At 44.9% G+C, this 21,828-nt stretch overlaps 1 protein-coding gene across 1 annotated transcript in view; it reads left to right on the top strand.

Moving 5' to 3' along the window:
* Positions 1-21,828, top strand: part of PRKD1 (protein kinase D1) — a 137,653-nt gene that overhangs the window by 94,181 nt on the left and 21,644 nt on the right. The window contains exons 3-8 of the mRNA XM_040411654.1: positions 4,333-4,464; positions 8,374-8,534; positions 16,377-16,668; positions 17,051-17,252; positions 19,936-20,059; positions 20,283-20,360. Of these exons, the coding sequence (XP_040267588.1) occupies positions 4,333-4,464; positions 8,374-8,534; positions 16,377-16,668; positions 17,051-17,252; positions 19,936-20,059; positions 20,283-20,360 (989 nt within the window). The remainder of the gene's footprint in view (positions 1-4,332; positions 4,465-8,373; positions 8,535-16,376; positions 16,669-17,050; positions 17,253-19,935; positions 20,060-20,282; positions 20,361-21,828) is intronic.

Genomic DNA, 21,828 nt, shown 5'->3' with positions numbered 1-21,828 from the left:
AAAACTGTGCCAAAACAATCATTGTCACCCTGCTCCAAAAAGTCTAATATTGAATGATCAAAAAATGGTACCAATAAAAACATCAACTCTTCCTGCAAAAAAGCGAGCCCCTACACAAGACGATCGGCAGAAATATAAAAATAAATATGGCTTTCAGAAAATAGACACACAATTTCAAAATAGTAACAATAAAGCTGTCACCTTATCCCATAGTTTTTTTTGGAGTTTCTACTGTAGGGGTGCATCAGGGGGCTTTCAAATTCGAAATGGCAACTTAAAATTATCTCAGTGAAACCTGCCCTCCAAAATCCATCCATTGCTCCTTCCCTTCTTCGCCCTGCCACATGCCCATACAGCAGTTCACGACCACATGTGGGGTGTTTCTGCAGAATCGTGGTAATAAATAGAATTTTGTTTGGCTGTTAACCCTTGCTTTGTTACAGTGAAACATTAATTAAAATGAAAAATCTGCCAAAAAAGGGAAATTTCATCTCCATGGGTTTTTGAATTTTTTTTTTTTACTTTTAAGAATTTCTTCTAAAATTCTAAGCCTTCTAATGTGCTAAAAAATAAAATGACATTTACAAAATGATGCAAACATAAAGTAGACATATGGGAAATGTAGCTGCCTTAGGCCTTTTTCACACAACCGTATGTATTTTGCGGTCAGGATTTACTCACCTTTATACTCCTAAATCCTGCTCCAAATCACACAAACCTGTATATCACAGCTCAGACTCTCGCTCTGTCAGATAGGGCAGCATAAAACATCTGACCGGTTTCTCTCTAATTAGGCTATACCGTACACTCGCTATTATTGTCTATTTGCAGTATTAGCAATTTCATGCCCTATTGAGGTCTGCAGTCAAATAATATTCACTCTCCTAAGTCTTGCATAACTTGTTCAATACATGTTTATAGGCTGCTGTGTTTTTACCCCAAGGTTGTTTGGTACATTAGCTGAGCGCATGACCTCCCCCATAGAAGGGAAAGCTATATACAAAGGAAGGTATTGCCTCCCCGGACTAGCGTAGTGCAGTACAATGCACAGGGAGGTGCTGGACGGGCCTGCACACCATACGCCGCGTCTCCTCTTCATTAGCAATGTAACTGCTCCTCCAGATTATATGATGATACAGATGCTAGATTTAAAAGCTGATGGATTCTGAGGGATTTATTTTTTAAGTTTGCCTTGTGATTTTTTTTAGATTTTTTTGATGAACCATAGTTTTACAATTTCAGAGGATAGGGGCAGCGCCTGAAAAGTCGAGGAGGAGTCCATTCAAATTACATATTCATCGGCCAAATTCTTCAGTGTGTATGGGGTTATCACAATTCTCACCCAAAGGCATGTCAGTGGGGACAGTAAACCAAGTTCGGGAGGCAGCTTATTTGTTTATTCCAATCGAAAACGTGTTATGGCGGATTTGCACGACCTGATTGTCAGGCAGGTTATCGGGGACGAACGTTCCTGCAGATGCTCGTTCCCATCAATCTGCATGTCTAAGGCTACTTTCACACTAGCGTTTCTATTTTCTGGTATTGAGATCCATCATAGGATCTCAATACCGGAGAAAAACATTTCCGTTTTGTCCTCATTCATTGTCAATGGGGACAAAACTGAACTGAGTGCTCCAAAAAGGATTCAGTTTCGTTTGGTTGTGTTCCCATACCGGAGAGCATGCTGCGATTCTCTTTCCGTCTTGGGATACGGAGCAAGACGAATTCGTCATGACCCACAATGCAAGTCAATGGGGACGGATCAGTTTTCTCTGCCACAATAGAAGACGGATCCGTCCCCCATTGACTTTCAGTGGAGCTCATGACGGATCCGTCTTGTCTATGTTAAAGATAATACAACCGGATCCGTTCATAACGGATGCAGATGGTTGTATTATCAGTAACAGAAGCGTTTTTGCCGAGCCCCGGCGGATCCAGCATAAACACTAGTGTGAAAGTCGCCTAAAGGAGCAGCCAATCACCAGATGAATAAGCAAAAAGCTCGTTCATAGCGTGAAACTGCCGTTCATGCAGACACACAAATGGTGGTTTCTGGGCAGCCGATCACTGTTTAGACAGACAAGTGATCGCAACAGCAACCGCTCCTCATAATGCGGAGGGGATCATGGAAATGCAGCGCTTTACCCCCACAGTTTTTGGGAAGGAAGCGTCGGCTCCTTGGCCCGTGTAAACCCACCATTACATGTAGTTGAGGAGTCTTGAAGAATAGCTGTGGAACAGCTAAGGGAGAGTTCACATTACCGTTATTCTTCCGCTCGTCTGATTCGTCAGAAGAACAGAAAAAAACGGGATCGTGTTCGGACTGCTTATTTATGTTCTTCTGATAGATAATAACAGTGATGTGAACTCTCCCTAAGGCGTGTCGCCATACCAGATCCAAGCAGGAGGGGCGAAGTTGGTTTAGGGTATTTGCTGCCCTTGTGTGGTAGGTGCATGTCTAGACTGATTAGATGGCCCTTACAGCAGAGCTCATACTGTCTTGTAGAGGGGAGAGAGGCCACATCGGACTTCTTGTCCAAGAAACCCAGTATTCCTTAGTGCAGGTTTGTATGTGGTTGAGTGGCTTTTGTGGCTGCCTCTTAGGTGTGAAGCATGGTCTACAAATGGTCAGGCCACAGGAAAATTGTGAGATTTAATGGTTTCCTGTTTGACACCTACGTGTGTCATATAAATCAACCTTGTATAACACTGAAGGAGGGGACACGAGCGTGAAGCATGGCAATAAGTGTCGTGGGCAGCACAGCTATGTCTAGGTAAACCGGTGACATTTTCCATCATATCCTACCATGGTCCATGAGCTCCCACAGCGGAGTGCAGCTGACTGTCCCAGCCATGGACACAGTGGGGCTTTTTACACTTTCCCCCCTTAGACTCCTCTGATTTATGACGAGGCGTGTTCCTCTTCATATATTAGGCGTATCTATGGCAGATGACCTTTTGCCTGGCGAAAAACTACTTCAGCCCCTGCTTGGCATCTTTTTTTTGCCAAAATTTACACTGTTAGTAAATTCACAGCCCCCGACATGCCTGCATTCTGCCCAACTTCTGTCCATCTATTGTCGCACTGCTGAATAAATAGACTTGCGACTATTTTTCATCCGTGTTACTACGGCATGATCAACCAGCAGTGAGGGGCTGCAATAAAACCGTTATCAGAAAGCTGAGGCTACTTCCATGTGTAGCATAGACTGCTTGTTACAAATGCTAAATCTGCAAGAAAGTGGCATGCCAACTATTTGCTGTGGAAAACGCCAAGGCATGTGAACAGGGTTGCAGAAACTCCACCAAATTTGAAACTTGATTGTCATTTAACATAGAATCAGTGCCCAAATCCAGGTCTAATCTGGCCCTTGTGAACATAGGTGGCTGTGAGCTGTATACTAGGTGAGTAACCGTCTGCCCCAGCTCATCCAGCCAATCTTTTGCCCAAAACGTGAAGGTTGGCAGCATTTTTATGCAATGCGACTTGTGCCACTTGATTGTAGCTTTCTGGATTTCCCTTAGGGCTCATGCACCCAGCTGTGCCCGTATTGTGGCCCGCAAACAGCAGGTCCACAATATACCCATGCACTTGAATGGGTCAGCAATCCGGAAGGTGCGTTGCGGAACGGAGTGCTTCTGTGGGGTTTCCCTAAGGTTGAATGGGTCTGGATCCATCTGCAGAATTCACACTGATGTTGGCCCGTGCATTGGGGACTGCAAATTGCGGTCCACAATGCACGAAACAGCTGAGCAACGGCCGTGTGCGTGAGCCCTTAGGCTGCATTCACCTGGCGGGGTCGTTTCTGTGGATTTCTCTGCGTTTACACACCGAATCCATACCAAATTCCACATGTGTTACATGCAGATTCTTTTGGGCTAATTTTGACTTTGATTTGCACATGGATTCTTCTCCAAATCTGTGCTGGAGGCTACTACATCCCACAGATCAGTTGGATGATCAGTCCCAGGCTATGAGCTGTGCGCTGCAGCAAGGGACAACCCTAATACAAAACCTCTGCCCAGTACAACAGAGGGAGCGCAGACACCGGAGCCTATACCGGGCGAACGGAGCGGCGCCCAGACATACTAGTAAGTGCAGGGGGACCCCTGGGCGCCGCTCTGCCCACTGATATAGATGGTTTTTAGTTTTTAAACTAGTGAAAGGTCCTAGCTGCACTTGTGTGGAGAGGCACCCTGGTTGTCCATATAGGTATGGGTCCCAGATGTCTACGTTTTGAAGATCCCTTTGAAGCGTTCAGCACTGTCCTCACTGCAGTATGATGCCGTCAGTCTAAAAGAAACTGATGTTTGTGCCTTTTGTGTTTTCAGCTTCTGCAACCTTTGAAGATTTCCAAATTCGTCCACATACATTGTATGTCCACTCGTACCGGGCTCCGGCGTTCTGTGACCACTGTGGAGAGATGCTCTGGGGCTTGGTGAGGCAGGGCCTCAAATGTGAGGGTGAGTTTGGAATATAGACCATTCATTTTGGCCGAGCATAATAACATTAGCAGAGTTTTAGGTGCCCGAAGAATACAGGTGTACTGGTATATTGTTTTAGTGCAATGATAGTTGAACTATGTGTATGTTGCTTACTGTAATGATGTTGAACAGTGCTTTGCGGTTTTTACTGTTTCTGCTGCATTTTTTAACTGTATAATTAGAACAGATGTTTTTCAACTTTTCTGAAAAAAAAAACACCATATTTAGAGCATTCTATGCAGAAATACACCTTGTCTGTAGTGAATTTCATAATTTACTACATACTTAAAGGGATTGTCCCATCTGGACCATTTGTGATATTTATCGGATATGCCCCTCTGGTACTTGCTGGTATCCCGAGATTGGGGCCCTGAAGCTCAGTGCACATGCATGTGGTACTCTCCATTTACTGCTATGGGCATTCAGAAAACTGCAGAGGGTGGCTGCACATGTGCAGAATCTTTCAGACATTTATGGCATACCCCATGATGGTTTAAAGAAAAATCTGTCTGCATGCATACCAAAAAAATGCAGCAAAAAAGTGGTTTTAGTTTGTAAAAGTGGTAAAAAATGCACACATCTATAGTCTTGAATTGTTTTCGCCACAACCCCCCATATCATAAAGATAACATGTTATTTAAGGCTTGTGCACATGGCCATAGCTCTTTTTGCAGTCCGCAAATTGCGCATCCGCCAAACACAGATACTGGCCATGTGCAATCCGCATTTTTCAGAACATCCGGGCCATAATAGAACAGTCTTATCCCTTGTCCGTAATGTGGACAAGAATAGGACATGTTCTATATTTATGTAGATGCCATGGAATGAACAAATGGATGTGGACAGCACATGGTGTGCTGTCTGCATTTTTTGCAGCTCGATTGAAGTGAATGGGTCCACATCAAACAAAAAATATGGCTTGGATGCAGACAAAAAGTACGTTTGTATGCATGCTCCCTTACACTGCCCTGTGAAAGTAAAAAGATGAAAAATGCAAAAGAGAATAGATCTTTTCCTATCCCCCCAAAAATAAATGTTAATCAGTAAGTTAATTTTCTATTTTCTATCAGACCTTAGAGCAGAGCCCCAAATCAGACCCTCAAGCTTTATCAGCCTCAGATCAGACCACCTAGCCTCCATCAGCCTCAGATCAGACCACCTAGCCTCCATCAGCCTCAGATCAGAGCCCCATCAGCCTCAGATCAGAGCCCCAGCCCCATCAGCCTCCTCAGATCACACCCCATTAGAGCCCCAGCCCCATCAGCCTCCTCAGATCACACCCCATTAGAGCCCCAGTCCCATCAGCCTCCTCAGATCACACCCCATTAGAGCCCCAGCCCCATCAGCCTCCTCAGATCACACCCCATTAGAGCCCCAGCCCCATCAGCCTCCTCAGATCATACCCCATTAGAGCCCCAGCCCCATCAGCCTCCTCAGATCATACCCCATTAGAGCCCCAGCCACATCAGCCTCCTCAGATCATACCCCATTAGAGCCCCAGCCACATCAGCCTCCTCAGATCACACCCCATTAGAGCCCCAGCCACATCAGCCTCCTCAGATCACACCCCATTAGAGCCCCAGCCACATCAGCCTCCTCAGATCACACCCCATTAGAGCCCCAGCCACATCAGCCTCCTCAGATCACACCCCATTAGAGCCCCAGCCACATCAGCCTCCTCAGATCACACCCCATCAGCCTCAGATCACACCCCATTAGAGCCCCAGCCACATCAGCCTCCTCAGATCACACCCCATTAGAGCCCCAGCCACATCAGCCTCCTCAGATCACACCCCATTAGAGCCCCAGCCACATCAGCCTCCTCAGATCACACCCCATTAGAGCCCCAGCCACATCAGCCTCCTCAGATCACACCCCATTAGAGCCCCAGCCACATCAGCCTCCTCAGATCACACCCCATCAGCCTCAGATCACACCCCATCAGAGCCCCTGCTGTCTTCTACTAAGAATGTCCTTCGTTGCCAATAGCAACCAATCAGAGCTCATATTAAGGACCTGTAGCAAAATAGAATCTGAGCTGTGATTGGTTGCTATATGCAACCTGACGAATATCCAGGCTAACTGCGACAACAGGCAACAGACAATGGCTCCTGTAGTTTGGCGGTTAGGTTACTAAGCGTATTTTTTGGCAAATAATTGGAAAGTACGGGGTGAAAATTTCATAGTCATAGTCTTTGATGTTCCCCGAGTCATAGGAGGCGGCTGTGCAAAATTTTGTGATTGTAAATGCGATGGTGCGGATTCTTTTATCGGAAATGCACACATAGATGCATACACTCAGCATTATATATATATATATATGAGTATAGCCAGCGCAGTACTGCCCCGTGCCTCCCACGTGCTGAAGACCCCTTTCATAATGGAAGTGGTCATTAGCATTCTGACTATAAGACGCACTGCTACTTTCCCCCCACTTTTGATAGTGTCTTATATTCTGAAAAATACAGTAAAAAAAATCAAGAAAAATCAATCGTCCCTAAATTGAAAATAATGTCAGCCCTACTGCTATTGCTTCTCCTTATACAGATCGCTGTTCACACAGCACAATTCACTGCCCAGAAGCCATGGTTTAATGTGCTGCATGAAAGATCATTTCACCCAATGGACAAGAATGTTTCTCGTTTGTTGGGTGATCGGCAGCTCGTTTCCATGGGCCTGTAATAACAGTCCTTCCCTATAATCGCCCTGAGATGTGTTTTTATCCTAGTCGCTCACTTTTATCTTCTTGCCCGGCTATACCTTGTTGTCTGGAAGCTGTCAGAATTACTGGACTGGCATTTTCATGAGTCTTCGTGTTTGGATTTTTGTTGCATGAGCATCTCTGGAAGGAAGAAGTGTAGGACTTGGTCTTTCTCTCACCTCACTTGTAACATCTTAACCCTTCAGAAAGTTTATGTATTGTGCTGGTAGGCTCTGCTAAATAAGTGAGTTGTCAGACTTCTTCGGAGCAAGATATTGAATTAAAGGGGTTTTCCAAGATGTTTATACTGATGACATATCCTCTGCACCGGTCATCAGTACCTGAATGGTGGGGGTCCGACACCTGATACCCCCACCGATCAGCTGTTTGAGAAAGCATGGCAGTTAAGCCGCGGCCTTCTCTCAGCGCACAGCGTCATACCTTGTATAGTGACTTTGCTTTGTATCGCAGCTCGGCCCTATTCACTTCTGTGGGGCTGAACTGTGTCTAGGCCATGTGACCGATGAACGTGGCCTATGCTAAGCTGAGAGAATCCCGTGGCGCTACTGGGAGAACCAGTGTCTTCTCAAATAGCTGATCGGTGGGGGTCCCGGGGGTCTGACCGATAGTGATCCAGAGGATAGGTCATCAGTATAAAAGTCTTTAATACTTGACGCTCTCTATAGAAGTGAACATGGTCATGATGCATATGCGATGTCTCTCTGACTGAGACCCTTCATAGTGAATAACAAAGTTGCTTCATTTTAAATGAATTGGGACGGTGAAGGTGAACGTAGCCTTTCATATCCCCAGTCCTCCAATGTATAGTATCATTGTATCATATTGTCAGGTGACATTTTATAACACTTTGAAGCCGTAATAATTTGCCACATAGGTAAGGGTACTCACACTAGCTTTATTCTTTTCCAGTATTGAAATCCGGTAAAGGGTCTCAATACTGGAAAAAAACGCATCTGTTTTGTCCAAATGCATTCTGAATGGAAAGCAATCCGTTCAGTATGCATCAGGATGTCTTCTGTTCCGTCCCTTGTACGGTATTTGACCGGACAAAATACCGCAGCTTGCTGTGGTATTTTTACCGGCCAAAATTCCAGAAAACAACAGTGGCGAACCTTACTGGGATCTCTGTTACACAGTTTACAATGCTTTTTACATTTTTCCTACAGGATGTGGTCTCAACTACCACAAGCGATGCGCCTTCAAGATACCAAACAACTGTAGTGGGGTCCGAAAGCGACGGTTGTCAAACGTGTCACTAACTGGATTATCCAGCATCCGCACTGTGTCTGCAGAACCGATCTCTTGGTCTTCAGAAGAGACACTTTTGGTATGTGATGGGTCGGGAGTCTCGGACAAACTATGTTGGTTCACGTGTGCACAGTGCCAGGCTGCTGTATCCGTAGCATATTTGGTAATCCACATACGTGATTGGCATTGCACTGTGCACAACGTGGCATCACTCGTTACCTTAGGAGATGCCATTGTGAATAGAGAAGAGCATGTTCTATTCTTCACAAACAAGCACATCAAACTTTTCTTTCCAGCATTTCTGCTCCTGCTGCATGTAAGAGCAGACAGACTTCACCATTTTCCTTCTCTGGTCTCCTCTCACTTATTACGGCTTCGCTGTGGCTGTGATGTGCCCTGGTTACTGGCAGCACGGTATTGCCACTTTTAGCTGCAATAAATACCCCAGTAACATTCAATTAAACTGCTTTTGAAAACCATGCTGGCCGGCAGGTCGGTGCCGTTTTGACCACATTGCAGCTGAAAAGTGAGAATGCAGTCTGAAAGCAGAGTCAGGCGCCAAGATGCTTAAAGGACCCTGGGATGGTTGAGGAATGAGCATTCCTTTGTACACCATGCTTAGTGCCTTTTAAAGATGGAAAGCTGCACCTTTATTGGCTTTGATCCCATTGTTACGCCACGTAACTTCTTATGGCAGATCACGTTTTGCTGACCTAAAAAGGTTAAGGCTGGGCCTACACAACGACATCTGTCACTCTGCATCCTCTGATTGTCAGTGGTGTGGCGGTGTGACATTATGCAAGTCGCACACAACTTTTACTCCATTGGCTTTAATGTGAATCACATGCGACTTTTCTTGACTTAGCTGTAAAATAGCTGCAAGACAGCAAATTGCAGACAAGCCAAACAAAATGTTTTGTCCTGCAACTTTTCTGTGACTTGCTGTTTGTAAATGTCAATGGATCTAATGGTTGTCAATGATTTTGCAGTGCAACCTACAACATGCAGGTCGATGCGACTTTTACACCATTCATTTTAAAGGGGTTATCCCGTGACTAATGTAAAAAATGAAAATCAGACATCATATAGTTAGATGACAATCTCTTTCTAACAAAGCTAGAACCAGCCCTGTACCTCACATGGATCCAGAGATCTCCTCATTCATTGCTCCACTAGATTTATATCAAGCTGGCAGCTCAAGGGGAGTGTCCTTTCTGCTGCAGCTAAGGGGGCGTGTCCATGCTCTCCCCATCACAGCTCAGGAGGCGTGTCCACGCTCTCCCCATCACAGCTCAGGAGGCGTGTCCACGCTCTCCCCATCACAGCTCAGGAGGCGTGTCCACGCTCTCCCCATCACAGCTCAGGAGGCGTGTCCACGCTCTCCCCATCACAGCTCAGGAGGCGTGTCCACGCTCTCCCCATCACAGCTCAGGAGGCGTGTCCACGCTCTCCCCATCACAGCTCAGGAGGTGTGTCCACGCTCTCCCCATCACAGCTCAGGGGGCGTGTCCACGCTCTGCCTATCACAGCTCAGGAGGTAGTTGAAGGATGAAACTGAGCATGTGCGGCCTTCTCAATGAGGAAGACACAGAAATAAGAAAAAACAAACAGCAGGTGGCGCTAGACAGATACATTTTTATTGAATAACTCAGTAGCTATGCTACATTTTTAATTACATGTAATTAAAAAATTTATTCAGATCCAGGTGCTGGTTTAAAAACTGTAGACTATTTTTCGTGGGACAACCCCTTTAATGTAAGTGTAGAGTGACCGGACTCTCCTGTGACTTCGCAGTTTTTTTTAGTAAAACATTTGTGCGACTGCAAGATGCAGACAAGTCGCTCATTGTTTTTGGCCGCGTTACACGTGTCGCAGTGTAGTCCCAGCCTAACACCTTGCCTGATCATCACACTGCACTGGCTGCATTGAAACTGAAATCCGTGCATGAACAGACTAAATGCTGTCTATTTGATGTAAGCCTATAAATCTTTGGATGGTTCTTATTGAGTCTTTTAAGGGGTTTCTTTATGGTGAATGGACTATGGTGAACATTAGTTAATCCTGTAGATTTCAGAATATGGGGGAGCCTGAAGTGTGGTGCCTGTTGTTAGCGTGCATGCAGAGCCTGTATCCCCTGCCCTCTCTCATTCCTCTGTCTGTCATCTAACCAAATCTTTCATTTGTCGTCTTTTTAACATTACGTCTTTTTTCTGCCCCTTTACGCTGCCATCTGCTTCCTTAATCAGTCTCCTCTCAGCCCCACTCTTTGAGGTACGTGAATCTCATTCTCCAACCCAGCATCACTTTTCCGTACCTTCCTTCTTTGTGCTACAGCAAGGGGCCAGGACCATAGCTGGCTAGTTAACATGAACAGCATTTGTTTTTGGGAATGTGGGACATGGTTAGAAGCATTTTCCGGACTCTGATACTGATGACCTATCCTCAGAATAGGCCATTATTATCCGATTGGTGAGCGTCCGACACCCCGCACCCCTATTGATCATCTTTATCTAGCACTTTGAATGGAATGGGAAGCACCGCTGGCCGTGGTGGGTTACTGCATCCCCTTCAGTGGTCGCCGAGCTGCAGTAACCCCGCACCACCACTGCACTTTGAATGGAGCTGTGCTTCCTGCTGCACTCAGTTCCAGGTCCTGCAAGTAACAGCTGATCAGTGGGGTGCGTGCTGTCTGACCCTCACCGATAGGGTATTAATGACCTATCCAGAGCATAGGTCATCAAGATCAGGAGCCTGGAAAACCCCTTTAAGACGCATGTAAAAGTTAGAAAAGAAAGTTCTGTACAGGAATACTGTGCTGTGTACAGTGTGCAATGGGTTTAGTAGTGCATTTGGAGAAATAAGGATGAGAGCACATATTGTAGACCCTCAGTATGTTAAAGGGTATGGTTAAATGCATCCAGTGGTCCACATTTGTGTAACTTACTAGGAGCTTATACTAAGGGGTTGATCATTGCCTGTAGTTTAGCAGAGAAGATTTGTGTAGGATGCAGCGTTTGATAAGATTTAGTAGGTTTAGTATTGAAGACAGAACATTGTTGTGTTAAACAAAAGGGTTGGAAAGCAATGCACAGTACAAAGATTGTATGGGAGCAATGATGCCAGTAGTACGGCCAATAGAAGACCAGGAGGACCACTGGAGCATCTGCACTGGATCCGTAGGGGACTCAAGAGGTGAGGAGTGTTATTTTTTTTTTTTTTTTGTAGTAGTATTTTTTTTGTACTTTAGTACCCCAAGTGTACCTGCACACAAGATCGGAGGTGAATGCACATAAGATCCGCATGAATTTCCTTGTGGATTTATGTGCATATCTGCACCGTATCCAAAAAAATGGTTTTTGGTGCGGATTTGATGCAGGTTTGTTTGGAAAAGAGTGAAATCCACAGCTAAAGCTGAAAACATAACTAACATGCTGTGGATTTCGAAATTCTCTCGGCAGGTCGATTGCCGGACAGAAAATAATCAGCAAAGTGTACATGAGATTTGTGTGATCCTATACACTTTGCTGGTACTATACTATGGTTTTTGTGCGTGTAAAAAACGCACGTATTCCACAATGTGTACAGGTGGCCTAAGGGTTCTTTAGATTACATGAGTGTGCATCTGATGGTTCAAATAGATCCTTTGTGGATATTCAGTCTTGGGGTTCATGCACACGGCTTTAGTTTTGGTCCGCATCCGATCCCCATTTTTTGCGGAACAGATGTGGGCCCATTCATAAGATGCCGTCCGCATCCATAAATCCGTTCCATAGCTCTGCAAAAGATAAATAAAACATATCCTATGCTTGTCTGTTTCGCAGACAAGAATAAGAGATTTGTGAAGGAGTTAAAAAAAAAAAAAAAAGGAGCAGTCTCTTGGCCAATATACGTCTTTTGCAGATCCGCAATTTCAGGCGGCAAAAAATGGATACGGCAGCCCTTAAGTCACTTTTCTTGTTTGGTATATTTGCATATGCTTCCTGCAGAACTGGAACTTGTGCAAATTTATAAAGTTATCTCCTATCCATGGTTAGGGGCCCTGTTCCCCCACCCTTATGCACTGGCAGATTGCTGCTCCATTCTCTATGGCACTGCTGGAGATAGCAGAATGTGGGAACGGTTCCCTCCGTTTTAGAATACGTTGGAGTCGTAGTGGTCAGACCCCCACTGATAAGTTAGTTGTCCCCTATGCTGTAAATACGGGATAACTTTAAAGCTTGTACAACCCGTGTAATTGTTCACAACCTAAGGCTGGACCTCCATGCAGCCGAACCTGACATGCGGCTCCCGCTGTGTGGAAACCTGACCTATTCCCTACAAAGCTGACTACTCGGCTGGTCATTCATCCGCCCGCTATCTTTCCCGACTGCCCCATACACCTATGCGTTCAGTTCAGTGTTGTGTTTTTTTTGGGGACAGAGGAGAAACCCCCTGCAAGACAGTCCTGGCGCCACCTTTATCTCCTGATAGAAGAAAAGGATTCAGTGAAAATATTCACTTTGCCCAATCCTTTTGTCCCCCAAAACCATCCTTCGGGCTTGTCGTGACCTTCCCATACATATTAGATTGTCAGCTGAACACACCGTTCTTAGCGGGTTCAGCCGACAATACACTAACGTATATTGGGGCCTTTAGAGTAAATTTGAGAATCCCTGATCGGTGTATCGCCATGTTCTCTCTATCCCAGCTTGTAGTATTTTGCACCTCTCCCTATTTTCATGGTGGGTGCACTGCGCATTATCCTGCGCGTTAATCATCTTATTGTGGCTTTAAAAGTTAGGATTGATTGGAGCGATGTAATGTGATAGAGTTCACCTAGGTAATGCAGTGTACAATGTGTGAGAAAGGCATATTGGCTCAGCGTGCCCTGTGTTTGCAGAGACCATGGCTAGGACAGTGTGTGAAGGAGAGGTGAAGCTTGTTCTCCCATACCTTGCTGTTTGGCTTGGCTCGGGCCTAGTTCCTGCTGCTGGCGGAGCTCCACACTTCACGACTGCATCTCCAGACGACATCCTTTCTGTGTTTTCTGGCTGCACAACATTAGCATGGTCCTGCGCTGGCCCAACAGTCCTGTTGTCTTATAATTAACTCTTTACTTGTTGAATGTTTCCAGATGTTAAAGTAGCTGGAAATGGCTTATTAAATTGGGTCAGGTCTACCCCGATCACTAGAGCTCGCACTCTAAAGCGGTGACCTTTGTCACTTCAGTATCAGATCCCGTCTGCGGTTAGTAAATCCTCCTAGTTTCCCGGTTGGTAGTGAATGGGTTATGGCACCTCTCAGCGAGCTCCCCATCAGCTGCAGTTTCCATCATGTAATCTGGTTTTAGCAATCATTTCCTGGAGCAGTTCCAGCCATAGCTGAGTCTTGGAAATAGCCCACAGATCAGGCTTCTGGGGCCTCTGCTCTCCCTGCAAAGCCAGCAGTCGGCCATTTATATTAGTTTTATGCAGATTATTGGAGTTGAGTGCCTTACAGCGCTAATGATATAGCAGTGAAGGCATTAACCATTTTATAACCGGAGCTTTTATGGACCCTCCTCATTCACGGTTGTGACCTTACACATGCACTGTAATTCTACAATGAAGGGTTTTAGATGCAATTGATAGTGAATGAGCACTGAGGCTTAAAGTGTCACGTCAGCGAGTGGCATTTATCATGTAGAGAAAGTTAATACAAGGCACTTACTAATGTATTGTGATTGTCCATATTGCTTCCTTTGCTGGCTTGATTCCTTTTTTCCTTCACATTATACACTGCTCGTTTCCAATCCATCAGTAGTGGTCATGCTTGCACATTATAGGAAAAAGTGTGGCCTTTGGTGGCCAGGACCGTGAGAGCCAACATAGGCCGTTGCTTTTTCCTATAGTGTGCAAGCACGGCCACCGCTGCTGGATTGGAAACGAGCAGTGTATAATGTGATGGATAAATGAATCCAGCCAGAAAAGGAGGCAATATGGACAATCGCAATACATTAGAAAGTGCTTTGTGTTAAAGGGGTTGTCTCATCTCCAGGAAATGCTAGGATATGCCCCCATTTTCCCACTGGGATCCGCACCTGTATCGAGCCCCGAAAATAGTGGAGCGTGCACTGCACATGCACTGCCGCCAAAAATAGTTGAGTGCTGGCTTGGCTATTTCCGTCAGGCCTGTAGAAGTGAATGGGAGCGGTGGCTGATCATGCGCGGTGCGCTCCCATTCACTTCTATGGGGAGAGCGCTTGATGGTGGTGGCCCATCCGGAGTCCTCCAGCCACCACTTTGTGGGGCACCTATAAGACAATGGGGGCATATCCTAGCGATATGCCCCCATTGTCTGAGATGAAACAACCCCTTTAACTTCCTCTACATAATTAATGCCCTTTGTTGAAGTGACACAACCAATTTAAGCTTATATTAGGCGCACAGATAATCTTGCAGATGATCGCTGACGAGCTTTCGTATTAACGATCGCTAGTGATGATCTGGCAGTGTAATACTGCCGCTGATTAGGCTAGTTTCACACTTGCATTGAGATCAGGCAGAGGATCTCGATACCAGAGAAAAACGCTTCTGTTTTGTCCCCATTCATTGTCAACAGGGGACAAAATGGAACAGAGCAGAGTTCACCAGAATGCATTCGTTCAGTTTGGTTGGGTTTCTCACACCGGACAGAATAACGCTGCAAGCTGCAGTTTTCTGTCTGGCATGGGATGCGGAGGAAAACGCAATGCAAGTCAATGGTCCCGGATCCGTTTTCTCAGACAATAGAAAATGGATCAGGTGCCCATTGACTTGAACGTTTCCTTCCCGGCAATCGCCTTACTGATAGTTTTCTTATGTCATCCGTGTCTTTCAGCTGCATTTGAGGGGGAGAAAGCGTCTAAGTTCCCGTATTGGTCTGGGCACAGCACATTTGGGCTTCCTCATGGCCTTCTTTTTTGTGCTCTTTCGTAGACACGTATCTGCAGAATTGTAACAGACAATATGCACTGCACAGCATTGGGCCACATTTACTCACGGCGTCTGTCTAGCATTAGTGTACAAGACCTTATGACCTTTTCCACCATAGTTAATTCCCCCCGCATGAATTAGTCAATAAACTGCTGGGCTATCAGAGGTTTTATCCTGAGCAGATGCCTGTTTACATTGCCTCATGGTAATATGAAGATGTGGTGTAGCCACGTGTCCTTAGACTCTGCAGAGGATCCTTACTGTTTCCGTGTCTGTCTCTTCCCTGCTATAGTGAATGCTCCATGACATAGCTCACAGTAGATTGCAGTTTTTTGCCATGTTGCTAATGACCTTGTTGTATCCACAGCTGTAATTTAAGATCTTCCTTTATTCATGTGCTAAAGGGGAAAAGCCGTGATTGATGTAAACCTGAAAATCAGATATCCTATGGAACCAGAGATCTCCCTGGTCATAGGTCCAGTTTCCCTGCTAGAATCATATGCGCTCACCGTTCAGGTGAAGTGTCCTTTCTTTGAGGACATGTCCTTTCCCGGTAACTGCCGCAGCTTCTAACAGAAGATATGGCTGTTGAAGAATTAAACCGAGTACGTGCAACCACCAAAGTGAGGTGGACAAGAACAGCCCAATAGCTTAGTGGCTCTATCAAATGCATGCAGTTAGAAAAGGATTGAGATGCAGTCGCTAGTTTGAAAACTGTAGCATATTATTCATGACACAACCCCTTTAAATCATCTTGAAGCCTTAGCATAAAAATAACAATAGAAATTGGCCAGAAATGAACCCGTGTGATTTCTGCTGCAGCCACAGCACCATGCCAGTCTCCTAGATGTCTCTCTTGCTTTATTCCATTATTATTTCTACAGTGTTTGATGTCGTTTTTGTTGTTGTTATTGCAAGCATACAAATCCTTTACATTCTACTTGTGACATTAAGGAATGTTCTAAAATTGACATCCTTTCTCTTTGCAGCAAAAATCTCCATCAGAGTCATTTGTTCGGGAGAAGAGATCTAGTTCCCAACCCTACCCAACCCCTGGTCGCCCAATCCAACTGGACAAGATCTTGCTGTCCAAGGTCAAAGTGCCTCACACGTTTGTTATTCACTCCTACACCCGGCCGACGGTGTGCCAGTACTGTAAGAAGCTGCTAAAAGGTCTGTTCCGTCAAGGGCTGCAATGCAAGGACTGCAAATTCAACTGTCACAAGCGTTGTGCAACTAAAGTGCCTCACAATTGCCTTGGGGAGGTGGCCATTAATGGAGGTATATATATCATGAGTGTTTTATATGTGGTGTACATTACAGCAACTATTAAAATGGTATTTTAATCTCAGACGTTGATGGCATCTCCGTGAATAGCCGAGGGCTTGGCCATGTCCAGCAATCCCGTAGCGGTGAATGGAGAGGTGGTCGTGCATGGGCAGTGCACTCTCTATTCACCACTATGGGACTTCTGAAAACAGCCGAGCGTGACGCACATGTGCAATGTGTTCTCCTTCATCATGAGGCCCCTGTTCTGGAGATAAGGGAATCCCAGGGACCGGGGTCCACACCTATCTGACGTTGGTGACCTATGTCTGAGATGGGCAAAACCCTTTAAGTAAATTTTTAATCTTTATATTTGTTTCTTATTTTCTCTTTGAAGACTTGCTGAGTCCTGGTGCAGAATCTGATATTGTCATGGAAGAGGGGAGTGACAATGAAAGTGATCCAAGCAGCAGACTAATGGATGATGTGGATGAGCCCCTTACTCCAGACTCCGATAGCATAATGACCGGCTGCCGAAGTGAAAATGGAGACACGCAGGACCCTGACCAGGATCAGGATACATCGGATCGCATGATCAGGTATATCATAATTACATACACGGATTAAAACCAGTGACTTTTCACTGTATCAGCATTAAAAGGGGTGTCCCGCCTTTACGAAGTGACTCCAGTGCGAGCAGCACTGTAGTAATGAGCTCTTAACACTACAAAGTTGATGGAACTAAAGTTCCGGTGCCAACTTTTGGGGTCAGAGCTACACCCAAATAGCTGATTGACAGGGCTGAGAGGTGTTGGACCCCTGCTGATCAGTTAGTGATGGCTCCTTTAATCAGCACAACTCCCCTTTGTTCACATTATCAATAATGACGTAAGTATAGGTTTGTATGGTGAATCCACACCTGGTGGTTCCATCACAATTTTGTCAAGGCGTTCAGCGGAAACCAGTATAAAATTGGCCTAGCATGTACATTCAACCAGTCCTGTGCTACATCAAACTTACCAAAATCACAAAATTTATCTTTGTTTTAAATACTAACATTATATAATATATAAAACATGGTAGATAAAGGGACACACTCAGAAAGAAAAGGTGGCGTCTGAACAGTACATACACATACTTATCCAAAAGGCCATGTGGTAAGTTAAAATGATTTTCTGGACTAGCGATAATGATAACTTCTCCTGAGGATAAGTCGTCAATATCCAGACTGGTGGGGTCTGACTCCCAGCACCCCAAAAATCAGCTGTTACCTTCACCGTCTACACTTTGAATGGAGCTATCCTTCTTGCTTCATTCTCAGTGGGAGTGCTGACAGTTGTAGGTAACAGCTGATTGGCTGGGGTCCAAGGTGTCCGACCCCCACTGATCTGATATTAATGAACTATCCTAAGGATCAGTCATCAATACCTTTAGCCTGTAAAGCCCCTTTAAATGGAACCTGTCATCACCTTTACGCTGTCCATACTAACGGCAGCATAAAGCAGAGACAGGTGAGTAGATTTGACCGGTCTGTCATTTAAAAGTTAAAAGTAAGTGGTTGCCGAGAACCAACATCACAATCATTGCAGACTGGGCCTGGAAAAGAGTCCCGGCCACCTGAGAAGAGTCCTGGTTATTCATGGATTCCTGCCCACCTGCTGATGACTGACCGTCTTCTACCGAGTTTTCTCCCTTTCTCTCTAGGAGAGAACTGACAATCATCAGCAGATGGGGGAGAGCAGGAGATTATGGATAACCAGGACTCTTCTCGGGTAGATTTGACTCTTCAAGGTCTGGGCTGCAATGAATATGATGCTGGTTCTCAGCAGCCACTTACCTTTAGCTCATGAGTGACACACCGCTGACATCAGCATTTCTGTCACTATGGTGTGCTGCCTTCAGTGAGGTCAGCATAAAGTTGATGACAGGTTCCCTTTAAGAAAGTTTTTATGCATTGTTCTGTCAGTACAGATGTAGCAGGGTTAACACACAAACTCTTAACTCCAATTTCTTAACTCATTTGGTTATCTTGAAACCAAAGCCATTGAAAAGAATTGAAGGTGTTTGCTTAACACATGTGTTAACTCTGCTACATCCGTATATAACAGAGTGAACAAATATGAAATACACACATACAGAAAAATAGACAGAACACCATACCTCAAATCACGTTTCCTCCCCGGAGTCAACTAATGTTGGTATTGTAGTAATTTGCCTGAAATCTTGGCCTTTTCCTAAATTGCAAGATCCCTTTTAACCCCTATGCCAGAAAGGCTGCTTCCTTACTCATTGTGTGCGGCCCATCCGATATGTGATGGGTATGCATGCACTTAGCAGTTAAGGCATGTGCCCCGATCTTGCTGCTTAAGGCTACTTTCACACTAGCAGCAGGGGACTCCGGCAGGCTGTTCCGCTAGTTCCCTGGACTGCCGCTATGTCCTTATTGACTATAGCTGGGGCGGAGTTCGGGCAGCAGCGCATGCCGAGAGGCGGCCGGACTCAAAGTACTGCACAGTCTGGGGGCACACGTAAACTAGTGGCAGGACGGATCAGACAGGCTGTTCACCCGCCGTAACAGCCTGCCGGAGTCCCCTGCCGCTAGTGTGAAAGTAGCCTAAGTTCATATATTTTATTTTCTGTTTTCCAGATGCATTCACTGTAATATTGAAGAGGCTTACTTTCAGATATTTACACACAGACTGGTTCCTGTTCCCAGATATCTATGTGCTGTGACCAAGTTCATAGGGTTTAGTGGGAGATCACTAGATGTGCTCTGCCTTCCTATTAACATATATCTTACCAACCTATTACCCAGTAACCAAGGCCCCCGGTTTTTGCATTCAGTGAGAGGATATTAGTAGTATGTATTGCAGATATAGAGCACCGCTGCTGTCCATTTGATTCTCTTATTTGAAGGTATAGAAATAATATTGGTACGTCTACACACATTGAATCTAGCGATATTCGTCTGCACCAAATGATGTTTTTTCTTTAAGGAAATGATTGCGAAGAATGCTACAGGTTTGGCGCAGATTTTACCTCTGCGTTTAAACTCCACACCGCAGGCCAAGTCGTGGAATACTCCGCAGTAGCCATTTCTCTGCTACTGAAAACTTTGTGGATTTTCTGCACAGGAATTTGCTGCAGTAAATGTAGCCGTACCCTATAAAATGATTTGTCCTGCCTTGTAGTCCATCAAAGTCTGTTGGCTATACTAAGATTTAGCTGCAGCATATACATCGAATGTCAATTTACAGGTGTAGTTTTCATTCTGTATTTCAGCCCATCAGCCAGTAATAACATTCCCTTGATGAGAGTGGTTCAGTCTGTTAAGCATACGAAGCGGAAAAGCAGCAGTGTAATGAAAGAAGGTTGGATGGTGCATTATACCAGTAAAGATACCATGGTAAGAATACCGTGTACTATCAGTCCTGTGGTATGATGTGGCACAATTTTAGTATTTGGTTTTGTTACTAAAACCATTTCAGGTATTGGTGTTTTTGCCTTTAATTATCAATAGTTCTGTCTATTTTATTAATAAGTGCACATAGAGTTCATAAGTGTATACCTATGATATATATAATATACATAATTTGTATGTATATTTTATTCTTGAAATTCATTTGCAGAGAAAAAGACATTACTGGAGACTGGACAGCAAGTGTATAACCTTATTTCAGAATGATACTGGAAGCAAATACTACAAGGTAAATGGAGAACTTTAGATGTCTAAGTATTCTCCCAGCAATGCTTCTTTTTATGCAATTATCTTTAGTAGCATTATAGATGCGTTAGTAACCATCTCTCCGCTTGCGGGTAGGACTATAGGGATACAGCTGTGCGATATAGTAGCGTTAGTCTGTTCATTATGGCTGTGATTACCCAGATCTCACAGAGTAAACTTAGTTAAAGGTCTGTGGATAAAAATAAAGGGGATCATTTACGAACAGATATACGCCACTATTTGGCATTTATATGTCGCAGATTGCAGCGCAAAGGTTATTTGCGCCATAATCTGCACCTTTTCCCCCTTTTCTAACGCTCACACCAGGTCTAAAAAAGGGTGCATGGACGGGGAAAAGGGTAGGCCCGTCTCATTTATCATTTTCTACAGCTGTCTTAGGAGTAGGTCTAAATCTACTCCAGCAAGTGTAAAGTCCACCTAAGTTATGTAGAGGCCGGCACCCTCTACATATGTTAGGCTGGTGAACCCCTGCTCAGGGGGGAAATCGCTGGTCTCAATAAATGTCCCCCAAAGTCTGTATAAATGAAGTATTTTGTAGCCTTTTGATATATTTAACAGATTCCTCTTAAAAGGATATTCTGGTAATACAGATTTTTTTAAGCAAGTGTCCACAGCCCTGCCTTATGAAATAGAAGGATCATACATACTCGGTCCATGCTGTTCCGGTCTTTCATGCTGCCTCCGCCTTCTCGCACTGTTTACATCCTGCCGTGCATGGCCACATGCACCACTACAGCCAATGACTTGTTGCTTGTGGTCACATCACAATATTGGTCCATGTGACCATGCCCATGCACTGCCAGATGTAAGCAGTGTGTGCATCAAAAGATGGAGAAGGCAGAGGCAGTGAGAAGGACAGGAGCGGCGTGTACCAGTAAGATATGGATCTTTTATTTCAAGGGGAAGGCTGAGGACACTTGCCTAAAAACATAAATATGTATAAAAAAGTGTGTGATACCAACTGTTAGGCTACATGCACTTGACCGTATGTGTTTTGCGGTCCGCAAATTGCGGATCCGCAAAAAAAAACGGAAGACATCCGTAAGCCATCAGTTTTTTTTTTTTGCGGATCCATTGTAACAATGCCTAAAACGGACAAGAATAGGACATGTTCTATTTTTTTGTGGGGCTACGGAACGGACATACTGATGCGGACAGCACACGCTGTGCTGTCCGCATTTTTTGCGGACCCATTGAAATGAATGGGTCCGCATCCTATCTGAAAAAAAAAACGGAACAGACACGGAAACAACGTTTGTGTGCATGAGGCTTTAGAGGTAGGCAAACCCCTTAAACTTGTTCCCTATAAAAATAAAATAAAAAAGTTGAACAATTTAAAGGACCTTTCTTATCGACAAATAGGGTCAAGGATAGGACCTGGTCCACTACTTGTGTAATGGCCACACGGGTCCACAAAAACACGGAGGTGT

The sequence above is a fragment of the Bufo bufo genome, chromosome 11 (genome assembly GCF_905171765.1).
Source record: "Bufo bufo chromosome 11, aBufBuf1.1, whole genome shotgun sequence".
Classification (NCBI taxonomy): domain Eukaryota; kingdom Metazoa; phylum Chordata; class Amphibia; order Anura; family Bufonidae; genus Bufo; species Bufo bufo.
Note: the sequence above shows the minus strand (reverse complement) of the source record. Positions and strands in the feature narration are given on the sequence as shown.